The sequence below is a fragment of the Panthera tigris genome, chromosome A3 (assembly GCF_018350195.1).
Source record: "Panthera tigris isolate Pti1 chromosome A3, P.tigris_Pti1_mat1.1, whole genome shotgun sequence".
Classification (NCBI taxonomy): Eukaryota; Metazoa; Chordata; class Mammalia; order Carnivora; family Felidae; genus Panthera; species Panthera tigris.
Window position 1 is genome coordinate 109,377,162 of NC_056662.1, and position 15,454 is coordinate 109,392,615.

Genomic DNA, 15,454 nt, shown 5'->3' on the forward strand with positions numbered 1-15,454 from the left:
ATTTAGACATAGATCTGCCAGACTTCAAAGCTTATGCTTGTCACATAAATGGTCAAGTCACAACACAGTAAATAACATAATTTTGTGAAAATGAATAGTTGACATGGAGTGTTATATATAATGAGAGAAGAGAAGGAATCGTTGTGGATTGACATAATTTGGGAAGTTTTCATGAAAGGAAAACTTCGGTTTTTTTTCCAAAGGATGGGTAGGATTTCTTACATAAATATATTTCTTCTCTTGTATTCCTAACAGTACAGTTCGATTAATGGTAGTATTTGTTGTGATCGTAATGAATAGGTAGGTAAACAAGGTGTTTTTGAAAGCTGAAAATTAAGGATTTGTAGCCAAAAGTGTCCTGCACAAATACAAATTGATTTCTGAAAATGAGAAAGGTATCATGAAAATTGTTTTATTAACCTGAACAGTGACCAGTGAAAGCATCACTTCTTACAGGGCTGCAGTGGCTTGTGTTGGAGCATTTTATGAAAAAATGGGGAGAATGTTAGGAAGTGCATTTCCAGAAACAGTGAATAATCTTTTGAAATCTCTGAAAAGTGCAGAGGTAAGTTTTACAACGAATATTATTTAAATGTTTTGCTTTTGGCAGGAGTTAGATGTCAGTTAAAAATATGTTTGCCTTTTTTTCCTGTCACTGTGGTACTCCTAGTACTTAGCAAGAAGGTAATTTAAGATTATTACTTGCAAAAAAATACATCGCTTGCCCCTTCTTTAATGTATATTACCTTATATTTCAGTGCGAAGGAAAAGAATGCTTTTCCTTGGCACCTGGGCAAAAATAGGTTTACTTATTATTTTTTATTTAGCCCTATGGATATTTTTGCATTGCCATTTTATTTGTCATAATTAATGTATTAGGCTCCAAGAGTTGCCCAGGGTAATGAATGACCATGGGGACTTAAAACAACAGAAATTTGTTGTCTCACAGTTCTGGAAGCTAAGATCCCAAATCAATGTGTTTGGCAAGGCCATGCTTCTTCTGAAGACTTGTGAAGAATCCTTGCTTGCTTTCTTCCAGTGGTTGCTGGCAGTCCCTTGTTGTTCCTTGGTATTCCTTGATTTATAGACACATTTCTAATTTCTACTTCTGTTGTCACATAGTGTTCTCCCTCCGTACCTGTGTTCTGCATCCATATTCTTCTTTTCTTATGAGGATGCCAATTATTGGAGTAGGGCCACTTCAATAGAGTATGACCTTGTTTTTATTTCATCCGCAAAGTCCTTATTTCCACATCAAGTCGTCTGCACAGGTAATGGGGCTTAACACTTGAACTAATCTTTTCAGAGGACACTATTCAACCCACAGCAGCTGCTATTTAGTAAAAATAGTTCTATTTTGTGATGTCAATTTCGTGTTACTTCTGAAAGTTCCTTATCAACTTGGTGTTGACTAAAACTGGACCAAGCCCTGGACTCTCACAGTCTAATTCCTTCATCTCGGAAAAGTAAAGGTTTCTTGGACAACCCTTCTTCTGGGAATCATTTGTCCATTCATTTATTAAACAATGATTGAGGACATACTGTCAGGTAGTAAGCACATAAAGATGAACAAGATGTGGTCCCTGACGTCATCAAGTCTAGTGGAAGAGATCTGTGTTTGAATAAGTGTAAGAGTATGAAAACAGGAACAACAAAAAGGTGAAGGTTTAGCATATCTCTGTGACACATTTTTTAAATGTGTTGGATGGTTCTTCTCTTAGAATGCCTATATTACTTAACTACTGTTTTGCTTAACCATTCACATTCTGAGGTTTTGGATCCTTGAGATACACTTATAGTGAAGTTTTTGAATTTGTTTTCATGTTCTCATTAAGCTGCACTTCAACATATTGTGGAAACATTAGAATATGTTTTCTAGTTGTAACCTAATTTCTCAGAAAGGTATTACTTAATTGAAATTAATAACTACTCTTACCTTTCAGATACTTTCTAGGATACTTTATTTTATTTTGCTTTTCATTACTTACTGTTTACAATTTAAAGGTAAGACTATGAGACCAGGAAGCCCAGAAAACTGTTGTGTTTTGGTATGTTCTTGTTTAAACATGGAATTTGTTTTGCAACAAAGTTTTCAGTTTGATTTATGTTCACTTCTAGTCTCAAGGGCGAAGTGAAATCCTAATGAGTCTACAGAAAGTTCTGAACGGACTGGGAGGTGCGGCAGCTTCCTCTCATCGTGATATTTACAAGAATGCCAGATCCCTCTTGACTGACCGGTCAATGGCTGTTCGGTGTGCAGTTGCCAAGGTTAGTGCTTGGCCACTTTGTAATGCTGTTCCTTCTCCTGCTTGCTCTTTTTTTTTTTTTTTTTTTAAGTTTTAAAATATGATAGTATGCTTATTGTCCCCATGGGTTAGTTTCATTTTATAAAATTATGTATAAATGGAATCATGTGGTATGTGCGCTCTCTCTCTCTCTCTCTCTCTCTCTCTCTCTCTCTTTTTTTGGGGGGAGGGGTCTGCCTTCTTTCACTCAATGTAATTATTTTAAGATTCATCTATATTGTTACACATGTGTCAATAGTTCATTTTCTTTTCATTGCTGAGTAGTATTTCATTGTGTGGATGTACTACAGTTGGTTTATTCCTTTACCGGTTAGGGACATTTGAGTTGCTTCCAGTGTAGACTATTACAAAAAAAGCTATGAACATCTGTGTACAAATTTTTGTGTGGACATATGCATTCATTTTACCTGGGTAAATACCCAGGAGTAGAATAACTGGATCCTATGATAGATTTGTGTTTCATTTTTTAAAAAATTGCCAAACGATTTTCCAAAGTAATCATACCATTTTACATTTCCACCAGCAATGTATGAGATTTCTAATTCCTCCACATCCTCACCAACATTTGGTTAGTCATGCTTGTTCATTTTAGCCATTCTTGTATATATGTACACACATCTCATTGTGGCTTTAATTTCTATTTCCCTAATGACTAATGATGAGCATATTTTTTTATCATTTATTTATTTATTTATTTATTTTTACATGAAATTTATTGTCAAATTGGTTTCCATACAACACCCAGTGCTCATCCCAACAAGTGCCCTCCTCAACGCCCATCACCCACTTTCCCCTCTCTCCCACCCCCCCTCAACCCTCAGTTTATTCTCAGTTTTCAAGAGTCTCTTACGGTTTGGCTCCCTCCTCTCTAACTTTTTTTTTTCCTTCCCCTCCGCCATGGTCTTCTGTTAAGTTTCTCAGGATCCACATAAGAGTGAAAACATATGGTATCTGTCTTTCTCTGTATGACTTATTTCACTTAGCATAACACTCTCCAGTTCCATCCACGTTGCTACAAAAGGCCATATTTCATTCTTTCTCATTGCCAAGTAGCATTCCATTGTGTATGTAAACCACAATTTCTTTATCCATTCATCAGTTGATGGACATTTAGGCTTTTTCCATAATTTGGCTATTGTTGAGAGTGCTGCTATAAACATTGGAGTACAAGTGCCCCTATGCATCAGCACTCTTGCATCCCTTGGGTAAATTTCCTTTCCCCCTGAGATCAGGAACACGACAGGGATGGCCACTCTCACTGCTGTTGTTTAACATAGTGTTGGAAGTTCTAGCATCAGCAATCAGACAACAAGAGAAAAACAAAGGCATCAAAATTGGCAAAGATGAAGTCAAGCTTTCACTTTTTGCAGATGACATGATACCATACATGGAAGACCTGATAGACTTCACCAAAAGTCTGCTAGAACTGATACATGAATTCAGCAAAGTTGCAGGATACAAAATCAATGTACAGAAATCAGTTGCATTCTTATACACTAATAATGAAGCAACAGAAAGACAAATAAAGAAACTGATCCCATTCACAATTTCACCAAGAATCATAAAATACCTAGGAATAAACCTAACCAAAGATGTAAAAGATCTGTATGCTGAAAACTATAGAAAGCTTATGAAGGAAATTGAAGAAGATACAAAGAAATGGAAAAGCAATCCGTGCTCATGGATTGGAAGAAATATTGTTAAAATATCAATACTACCCAAAGCAATCTACACATTCAGTGCAATCCCAATCAAAATTGCACCAGCATTCTTCTCAAAGCTAGATCAAGCAATCCTAAAATTTGTATGGAACCACAAAAGACCCCGAATAGCCAAAGTAATATTGAAGAAGAAGACCAAAGTGGGAGGCATCACAATCCCAGACTTTAGCCTCTACTACAAAGCTGTAATCATCAAGACAGCATGGTATTGGCACAAAAACAGACACATATTTTGATGTGCTTATTGCCATCCATACCTTCTTTGGTGAAGAATCTCTTCAAATCCTTTGCCCATTGTTTTATGGAGTTTTCTTATTATTGAGTTTTGATAGTACTTTATCGTTTTTTTATGTATTCCTTTATCAGATACATGATTTGTAAATATTTTTTTCTCAGCTGTGGACTGTCTTTTCATTCTCTAAATAGTGCTTTTCTAAGAAGAGAAGTTTTGAATTTCGTCCAAGTCCAATTTACCAATTTTTCTTATATAGACCATACTGCTGGTTTTGTATCTTAAGAAAATTTCCTAACTGAAAGTTTCTCTTATGTTTCCTTCTAGAAGTTTAGTAGTTTTATACTTAGATATACACTCCATTTTGAGTTAATTTTTTAATATAGTGGAAGGTATGAATCGAAGTTCTTTCTTTTATGATCCATTTTGAGTTATTTTTTTAATATGGTACAAGGTATGAATCAAAGTTCTTTTTTTCATTTTTTTCTTTTTTGCACACGTATATTCACTTGTTCCACTACCATGTTGAAAACACTATGCTTTCTTCACCTAACTTGCATTTGAACCTTTGTTGAAAGTTGATTGTCCATATATGTATGGGTCTATTTTTGGGCTCTTATGTTCTATTGATCTATTTTGATGTCAATAACACTATCGTAATTACTGTACCTTCATAAGTCTTGAAACTAGGTAGTATTAACCTTCCAACTGTGTTCTTTTTCAAAATAGTATTCTAGGCTCTTTGCATTTCCATATGAATTTTAGAATTTATCAGTTTGTAGAAAAATAACATGCTAGGATTCTGATTCATGCTGGTATTTTGCAATGAATCTATAGATCAATTTAGGAAGAGTTGATATCTTTTTTCCTTTTTTTTTTTCGTTTTCACATTTTTATTTAAATTCTGGTTAGTTAACATATAGTGTAATATTGGTTTCAGGAGTAGAATTTAGTGATTCATCACTTATATATAACACCCAGTGCTCATCACAAGTACCCTCCTTAATACCCATTAGCCATTTAGTCCATTCCCCCCCCCACCTCCCTCCATCAACCCTGTTTGTTCTCTATCACTGAGTCTCTTATGGTTTGCTTCCCTCTCTCTCCCCCCCTTCCCCTTTGTTCATATGTTTTGTTTCTTAAATTCCACATATGAGTAAAATAATATGGTATTTGTCTTTCTTTGACTTATTTCACTTAGCATAATATGCTCTAGCTCTATCCATGTGATTGCAAATGACAAGATTTCATTTTTTTTGGCTGAGTAATATTCCACATATATATGTATATATGTATATGTATATGTATATGTATATGTATATATACACATATATATACATATGTGTATATAACCACATCTTCTTTATCCATGGAAGAGTTGACATCTTAACAATATTAAATCTTCTAACCCTTGAATATGATATATTTCTCCATTTATTTAGGTCTTTGTTTTCTCTTAACAACACTTTGTGGAGTCTAGGTGTAGGTCGTGTACATCTTTTGTCAGATTTATTCTTAAGCATTTTATATTTTTGATGCTATTTTAAATGGTATTAATTTTTAAAATTTTAATTTCTAATTGTTCATTGCTAACACAGAAATACAATTGGTTTTTGTATATTGACCTTGTATCTGTCAGTGTTGCTAAGTGACTTATAAGTTCTGTCAGCTCTTTTAATGGATTCTGTCAGATATTCTACATAGACAATCATGTTGTCTAAGAATAAAGGCAGTTTTATTTGTTTTCCAACATGGGTGTCTCTTGCTCTGGCTAGATCCTTCAGTACAATGTTGAATTAAAAACATGAGAGCAAAGGGGCGCCTGGATGGCTCAGTTGGTTAAGTGTCTGACTTTGGCTCGGGTCGTGATCTCATGGTTCGTGAGTTTGAGCCCCACGTTGGTCTCCGTGCTGACAGCTCAGAGCCTGGAGCCTGCTTAGGATTCTGTGTCTCCCTCAATCTCTGCCCCTCCCCTGCTCGCTCGCTCTCTCTCTCTCTCTCTGTCTCAAAAATAAATAAAACATTAAAAACAAAAACAAAAACATGAGAGCAAAGATCCATGTCTTATTCCAGATCCTTAAGGAGAAAATATTCAGTACTTTGCCATTTAGTGTTAAGTGTTGGTTTTTCTTGATGACTTTTACCAAATTGAGGAAGTGCCCCCATATTCCTAGCTTGCTAAGAGGTTTTAGCAGGAATGGATGTTGGATTTTGTCAAATGCCTTTTGTTTTATACTTGATTTCTTGTGTTGTTTTTGTTGTTGCTGTTTTTGAGTTAAACTTCTTACTTTAAGATAATTGTAGATTTACATGCAATTATAAGAAGTAATATAGAGAAGTCTTTATAAACTTTTAACCAGTTCCCTCCAATGGTAATATCTTGCAAAAATATAGTACAATATTACAACTAGTTTAATACAGTGTTGACATTGACACAATCCATTGATCTTGTTTAGTTTTCCCAGTTTTACTTGTATACAAATTCAATTTTAAAAACCAATATTGGGCTATTTAGGTTATATATTTCTTCTTCAGTGAGTTATCTATCTCATTTAAGTTGTCAAATTTATTGGCATCAAGTTGTTTATAATATTCTATTTGTTCTTTTAATATATATTGAATCTGTAATGATGTGACCTTTTTCATTCCTGATTCTGGTGATTTGTGTCTTCTCCCTTTTTCCTTCATTTGTCTGGCTAGAGATTTGTCAAATTGATTGGTCATCACAAATAAGCAGCTTTTGGTTTTATTTCTGTTTTTCTTTTCGGTTTTCTACTTTGGCTCCTTTATCTTTATTATTCTCTTTTTTTCCCTGCTTACTTTGTGCTAAATTTGCTCTGCATCATCTAGTTTCTTAAGGGGAAGCTGAGGCTATTGATTTAAGACTTTTCTTCTTTCTAATATAAGAGTTACTGTTAAATATGTTCTCCAAAGTACTGAAAACTCAAGGCAGTAAGCTGGGACAATTACAGGGTTAACTTTATTTTCCGTCTCCTAAGGCTCACTGTGCTTCATTGCCTGATGTCCAGTGTCTTGAAAACTATTGTTTCATATATTTTAATTTAATTTTTTTAGTTATTTCAGGAGAAAGAGTAAATCTGATTCTTATTATATTTATGGAAGTGGAAGTTCTAGGATGTACTTTATTTTTTTTTTCTCTTTTTTTTTTAATTCCAGTGTCTACTAGAACTACAGAATGAAGCTGTGTTCATGTGGACTGCTGAACTGGAAAATATTGCCACTCTCTGCTTTAAGGCTTTGGAAAACTCAAATTATGGGGTTCGAGTGGCAGTGTCTAAACTCTTAGGAACAGTCATGGCTACAGCATTGATGCCAAAACAGGCAACAGGTATTGTTTGCCAGCCCCTAATGTACATTATAACAGATACTTGAAGGTATATGGAATTCATCTGAGAGAGTTCTTTCTTAGGGGCAAGCCACTTTAAAGTTTTAAATTGTTGAGTATCTTTGTCTACTACCCAAATGGAATTTTTCTTAATATAGGCATTTTTTATGGTTTTAACATACAAGATAATATATATCAAGTATACTGGATATATAAGCAAGTAAGATTTATGAAATGGTATTGTGTAATCATCAAGGGACCAGAGTCTGGCACTTTATATGCTTTCTTTCAATCTCTGTGAGTAGACCCTTCTTATAGTACAGTATTTGGTTTTTTTTTTGTTTGTTTTTTTTGTTTTTGATGACTATTTTAAGCAGAATCAGAGGCATCATTGATTTGTCATGTGATTTGTGCTGTGCCTCACAGTTCCGCAGAGATGCCTCAGTGAGGGAGGGTTGTGAGTAGATGCTCTGAACCACCGTTTGCTACTGTCCCCACCCCTACTTCACCTCTATATAGTAGAAGGAGAATCAGATGTCATAGATTCAAGTCCAGGCTCTTATGTTAATTAGCCGTGAAGCCCTCTGAGCTGTAGTCTCTTTATCTTCAGTTATTTCAATCTGTGCAATTAGATGATGATGACAGGTAACATTTACCAAGCTCTCTGTGCCAGGCACTGAATTAAGCGTATAACAAAATTGTTTTATTTAATCCTCACAAAAGCTCTGTGAATTATAAGTACTATTATTTATTTATTTACTTTTAAATGTTTATTTTTGAGAGAGAGGGTGTGCGCACATGCGGGCACATGGGAGGGGTAGGGGAGGGGGACAGAGGATATGAAACGGTCTCTGTGCTGACAGCAGAGAGCCCGATGCGGAGCTCCAACTCATGAACCTTGAACTCATGAATTGTGAGATCATGACCTGAGCCAAAACCAAAGTCGGATGCAACCAACTGGGCCACCTAGGCAGCCCTATAAGTACTGTTATTTTATAAACAAGGAAGTCGAGCGATTGTATTAATTTATATTCTGTTAAGTGTCAGAACTGAAATTCAAACCCAGGCAGCCAAATTCCAAAGTTAACATACTTAATCATGAGCTTTATACCTCTCCTACAGACTTTTTGTGAGGATTATGTTTGTAGCTGTTTGTGAAAGGACTTTGTAAAATAAGAAGCTCTGTATAAGGGAGGGCAAGTCAGCGGCAGTCCAGTGACATTTTAATTTATTGCTAACCATTGTGTAAAGAGCATGTACTTGACAAAGTTCCTTTGAGTCCACCTCAGCTGGGAATGAGGGCTGTGATCAATGAGGGCTGTGGGTGTGCTTTGTCCTCGTGTTACATATATCAAGGTTAACAGTATTATTAAGCTATTTTTGACATCAATTTATTGAATTACCTTTAATATCTAGCTCATTCCGTTTCCTAGCATTTAGCTTCAAAGTTGAATTTATTTTTACAAGTACATTGTAAATGTAAAGACTGTAAGAGAACAAAAGGACCCTATCTCCTTTGTAGTAAAGAATCCTTGAAAATAATTCCTTGAATTTTAAGCTAGATTTGTAAGTGTTACTCAACTAATAGCAAGATATATTGCTTATGAATTTATTTTTCTTCCTGAAAGTAATGCGGCAGAATGTGAAGCGAGCGACATTTGATGAAGTCTTAGAACTCATGGCCACAGGATTTCTACGTGGAGGGTCAGGTTTTCTAAAGAGTGGTGGAGAAATGTTAAAAGTCGGAGGGTCTGTTAATCGTGAAGTGAGAGTTGGAGTCACACAGGTTTGTAATGTATACATATAAAAGAATTCTGTTTGCATCGCTTATGAAATCTCATGGAACATTCTTACTAAGTAACAGTACACCCAAGTTTTTAACCTTGTCTGGTTTCTTTCAAAACATTTATTTTACCAAATGAATGAATTACATTCAGATTCCAAATTACACACTTATATGGAAAGATAGATTCTTAATGATGTGTAAATAAGCCTTTGTCTACTATATTTATATAAGTATCCAATAACATTTTCCCAAATTTTACTTGGCAGAAAATCAGATGTAAAATAATTTAGTTTTATTTGAAATTATATTCAAATAGCTTTAGGCATTTAGATGTTAATGTACTCCAGCTACCCTGTAGCCAACCATATTGGTTAATACTTTGATTGGATTATCATTAATGATTAATCACCAGTGTAATTATGAAATGAATCCTGACTTGGAATTATAATTTCAAAATAATAATTAACCAAATAAGGTATTATGGGTAATGATCCAAGAATAATTAATACATTATAAGATAAAATGTTTCTTTGTGATCTTAGTCAAAATCACTCCAGCTATACATTGTTCCTAAAACAAGTGTAAAATAATAGTAAGCCATTTTTATCTTACTATCATAAGCAACTATTTTCCAGGTCCATGTTTGTTTAGGATGTGCAAGTTTTCTTAGTCCTATAACCTTTTACCTTCCTCAGTATTAGGGTGAATTCAGCTTTCCCTCCCCATTCTCTTTTTGTGTTTTTTCATGAAGCTATTATCTTAAGGACAGTTTTTAATCCACCAGGTCTCAAGTTTTCAATTTTCTCAACTTTCATCTCAAATATAAGTTATTTTGCGTGCTGTCATCATGTATTTCTGTGTTTGCTTTATCTGTAATTTCGGTTCATTTATATAATTTATCTGAAGTTGTATCTTTATTTATAGGCATATGTCGTTTTTGTGACTACGTTGGGTGGTCAGTGGTTGGAGCGTAGCTTTGCTACATTCTTGTCTCACGTACTTGATCTGGTCTCCCATCCTCGGGCAACACAAACTCACGTAGAGGCTGTGTACTCAAGACGATGTGTCTCCTTTATCCTAAGAGCTACCGTGGGCAGTTTGCTAGGTGAAAAAGCCCAGATTGCAGCTGCCAAAGAAATATGCCAAGCTATTGGGAAACAGATGAAAGCAGTAGGTAAGAATTGATATCTTGATGTGTCTGGTTGATTAGTCATTTAGTTTTGTATTATTATTCTTGATAAATATAATAGATCTGATTCATTTGTGTCACTTTCTGGACTGTGTTTAATAGTTTTATTGAGGACTCTTATTTTGTTATTCAAACAACATCATTACAGTGAAATAGAATTTTTACAGATTTTGGTAGCGTGTTTGAAAGGTTAGGTTTTCTGTTTTATTTCCAGTACCTATACTGGTGTTAGAACTCTCCTGGTAAGCTCTATTGTGCTTTGCTGTCTTTTTTTTTTTTTTTTTTTTTTTTTTTAAACATTTATTTATTTTTGAGACAGAGAGAGACAGAGCATGAATGGGGGAGGGGCAGAGAGAGAGGGAGACACAGAATCGGAAGCAGGCTCCAGGCTCTGAGCCATCAGCCCAGAGCCTGACGCGGGGCTCGAACTCACAGACCACGAGATCGTGACCTGAGCTGAAGTCGGACGCTCAACCGACTGAGCCACCCAGGTGCCCCTGTGCTTTGCTGTCTTTAAGGAACAGTCTATTGTAATTTTTCTGCTTGGACCCTTTTTTTTTTATAAACACAAGTTTGTTTGTTTGTTTTCCCTCCATTACTAGGCTTACTGTGAAGATGTGGTTATTAGCCCACCAGAGGATACACTGTGAAACCTCAGTAATTCATAATTAAAAGAAATCCTTTTCAAAGAAATGTCCATTTATAAAATTTTCAGTTAACAAATATTGAGTATCTGAGATTTGCAAAGCAGTAATTCAGGGTTTGAATAATGAGTGACATAAAAGTTTCTTGCAATCCAGTTGGCTTGCAATCCAGTTAGGGAACTATGTAAGGTAAAACATAAATTCTGGACAGTTCAGTTTTATTAATTCTAATCATGCAAATTATATTGCCTACTAGTGCTCTTTAGAAATAAGAATTTCATGAATAGAGAATACTCGGTAACTTACATTTAGAGAATATATATTAAACATTTTCTAAAATCCATAAAAGTAAATTCACAAATAGTTATAGTTTTGATTGTTTTTTTCTTTAAGTTTTTAAAAATATTTATTTTTTTAGGAAAAGAAAGAGACAGAGCATGAGTGAGGGAGGGGGAGAGAGAGAGAGGGAGAGAGAGAATCTGAAGCAGGCTTCAGGCTCTGAGCTGTCACCACAGAGCCCAATATGGGGCTCGAACTCACAGTCCCTGAGATCATGACACGAGCCGAAGTCGGACGCTTAACCAAATGAGCCACCCAGGCGCCCCTAGCTTTCATTGTTTATAATAGCTTACTTAGCAAACCATTTTTAAATGTATAGGGTTAACTAAAAGTTATGAATTGTGAATTAAAGGGTGTTTAAATGAATGAGGCATCATTCTTTAGTTATCTTAAAATAGTAGTCCTAGTTTCACAACTTGACAAATACTTGTACATTGATGTGTGGAAGAAATGTTTGAGTGCCAGAAACACTGCCAGGTTGTGGGAATAAAATAGCGAACCAGATATAGATAGTACCTGGTCAAGGGGCTTATGGTTTAGTAATCAAAAGGTGGAGTTAATGCATTTCCAAGTCCAGAAATAGGTAAAAATAAAGAGGTCCGTAATGAAAATTACAGTCTGTAGTGTATTAATCTATTCTCTTCCATAATTAGGTATTATATATTTTTATAGTCTGTCAATACACAATGAATGCAATAAAGGTAAGGAAGTTTTACAGTCACATAAGGGTCTTAATCTTAAGGCAACAGACTAGCCATTTGATTTTTTAAAAAATCTTACAAGGCGTGCAGATGGCGTCACTTGGAGCTTCAGTTGCTGCACAGGGTTATCGAAGACAATGGCCCAGAGCAAACTAAGAGGGCAAAGGTCCAGGAATGGATTTCATATAGCCAGCCAAAAAATTTTAAGACTAAAAACAAAGCAAAACCAGTTACCACTAATCTTAAGAAGATAAACATTGTGAATGATGGAAAAGTTAACAGAGTGAATAAAGCTTTTGTAGATATACAAAAGGAACTTGCATGTTTCTCCAAAGGACTTTCCCTTGAACCTCTGCAGAAATAGTTGATTCCTCAGCAGTGTCATGAAAACGAGCCAGTTAATGTTGATGAAGCGACAAGATTAGTGGCTCAGTTGTAAGACACTGGTGATACATCAAATACCCCAAAAAGACCAATAAATTAAATGTTTTATATACAGTTTTAGTTTAAAAATAAGTAAATAATAAATAAATAAATAAAAATTTAAACAATCTTAAAAGCAGAATTGAATGTAATGCTATATGTCTGGGATTTATGGGCCAGAATATATTCTCAATTAATTTGACAAAGAATCTTCAGTTGTCTTTATGTTAAATACATTTTAATTCTTTTTTTTTTTTTTTTTTTTTTTTAATTTATTTTTGGGACAGAGAGAGACAGAGCATGAACGGGGGAGGGGCAGAGAGAGAGGGAGACACAGAATCGGAAACAGGCTCCAGGCTCCGAGCCATCAGCCCAGAGCCTGACGCGGGGCTCGAACTCACAGACCGCGAGATCGTGACCTGGCTGAAGTCGGACGCTTAACCGACTGCGCCACCCAGGCGCCCCAATACATTTTAATTCTAATGAAGGGTCAGGGAAGGGGGCACCAAAGCTAAAGGAGCTTCGAGGAACATCTCAGTAAGAAGTTCTAAAGCCAGTTTCCTTATAGATCTACTTCCTTTCTAGTCAGAAATTTGACAGTGTTGCAGCACCTGAGATAGCAATAATAATAAAGTGACAGTAATGGCTGCTGACATTTGCTGAACATGTATTGCGGGCAGCATTGTGCTGTCTTCTTTAATCACCACAGTACCCGTTGAGATAGGCCCTTAACCCTCTCAGCAGATGAGGAATTTAAAACTCGGGTCAGCGGAGTATCTTGCCCAGAGTCACATAGCTGACGTGACTGGTGGAGATGGGACAGGAACCCAGGTTTCCTTTCTCCAGAGCCAGTGCTTTGTACAGTGTGATTTGCTACTGCTTACTAGAGCTAGGTGTATTCCTGAAAGCAGACAAGATATCCCAGTATGTATTGAAGTACTGTCATGATGTCATTAATCAGTGTTTTTAAGTCACTTCATCATTTAATTACACAAGTGTTCTGCTAAGAAATAATTACATACAGAGTTTTTAGCATGCAGACATCAACTGGCATAAATGTTGATATAAAAATACCAATTGTAGGGGGCGCCTGGGTGGCTCAGTCGGTTAAGCATCCGACTCTTGGTTTCGGCTCAGGTCACGATCTCAGAACTTCATGGGTTCAAGCCCCGCCTGGGCTCTGTGCTGGCAGTGCAGAACCCGCTTGGGATTCTCACTCTCTCCCTCTCTCTCTGCCCCTTCCCCACTCGCCCTATCTCTGTCTCTCTCAAAATAAATAAATAAACTTAAAATAAGTATCAGTTGTATAAATCAAAAACATTATGTCACAATTTAACTCACCCACATCAAACACGTGATTGTGTGTTTCCAGAAGCAGTCGTGAATGATACTAGTGCTGAAAACAAATCTGGAGCGGCAGACATTGCAGCAAGCCAGCATGTGATGGTCTGTGCCCTCCAGGAGCTCGGGAGCCTGGTGCAGAGCCTGAATGCTACCGCCTCTCCTCTTATTCAGGAAGCATCTATAGGTATGAGAATTCATTTACTTGCTGGGATTCTTTTCACTATTTAAAAAAGAAAGTCAGAAGTGTGACTGATACTTAACTCCTCATTAGTTGCTTGTCATCATAATTAGCAGTTTTTAGATCATTTAGATCAGTTGGGTTTTATTTAAGTTAAGATTCACTGTAATTGTAAATGTTGAATAAATAGTGAAAGAAAGTTTGGGGAGACAAAGACGTCATGGTAGTTTGCAATAATTGGCTAACGTTTGTTAAATATTCATTTAATTTTTACATCATTTGTATTTTATTAGATGTAATTATACTCTCTTTTGTAGAAAATGTCTCTTTGAAGTTCTCTGCTGTTTCTGAGATGATACGTGTTTTGTGGCAAAGTTCTGAATGTATGTGACTAAAACCATAATGATTATGATTTTAATCATTGTGTTACACGTAGTCTTCTAGTTCATGGAATCATTGGACTTCGTTAAAGAGTAATATTTTGAGTATTTCTTTTTAGGACTTTTGGAGACTGTGACTTCCGTGCTTCTTCATCCGAGTATGGCTGCTCGGCTTGCTGCCGCATGGTGTTTGCGCTGTGTGGCTGTGGCATTACCTTTCCAGTTGACACCCTTTCTAGACAGGTGTGCAGAACGGCTCAACAACTTGAAAACGTCACCGGAAGCCGTTAGTGGATACAGCTTTGCAATGGCTGCTCTGTTAGGTGGAGTTCATCAGTGTCCATTGGGCATTCCTCATGCCAAGGGAAAGGTACGACGGAATTATGAGTGCTGTCACGTGGGCTTTAGTCTTTATTGGAACACCTCCTATGTTTAATGCTGAGCTGGGTGATCAAACAATTTTACTGTAATAGTATAAAATATAGTGTTATGCTAATAGGGAGTTGACAGACCCTAATTCATATTTGATATTTAATTCTTTACTTCTGCTGTCTGGGTGTAGTATCATTTTATTTTAGAGAAAAAAAAAAAAAAAACCCAAACCCTTAACAGTTATTATGTAGAAATCAGAGCTATTCTTTCAGCTTTTAGAGATAAAAATTCACGTTGCTCTATTCAAAGATATCAGGAGAATATGCTATTGCATTTAGCATTTTGGTAATGATAATCAGTGGTTATTATGAGTCAGTTTTTTTCTTTTTCTTTCCACTATACCTACTAATACTATTATGGGTTTTTTTCTCAAGAATATTAAACATTTATGTAAATACTGTCTGCAACTTTACATATGTAGATTGGGGCTAGG

The 15,454-nt window shown here is 35.8% G+C and overlaps 1 protein-coding gene and 1 pseudogene across 1 annotated transcript in view; both read left to right on the forward strand.

Annotated features, from left to right (window-relative positions):
- The window catches only part of HEATR5B (HEAT repeat containing 5B), a 98,355-nt gene that overhangs the window by 6,222 nt on the left and 76,679 nt on the right, over positions 1-15,454 (forward strand). Inside the window, exons 4-10 of the mRNA XM_007082423.3 lie at positions 457-565; positions 2,119-2,268; positions 7,437-7,608; positions 9,234-9,391; positions 10,316-10,565; positions 14,060-14,215; positions 14,709-14,959. Of these exons, the coding sequence (XP_007082485.1) occupies positions 457-565; positions 2,119-2,268; positions 7,437-7,608; positions 9,234-9,391; positions 10,316-10,565; positions 14,060-14,215; positions 14,709-14,959 (1,246 nt within the window). The remainder of the gene's footprint in view (positions 1-456; positions 566-2,118; positions 2,269-7,436; positions 7,609-9,233; positions 9,392-10,315; positions 10,566-14,059; positions 14,216-14,708; positions 14,960-15,454) is intronic.
- On the forward strand, positions 12,302-12,703 carry LOC102952716 (annotated as a pseudogene).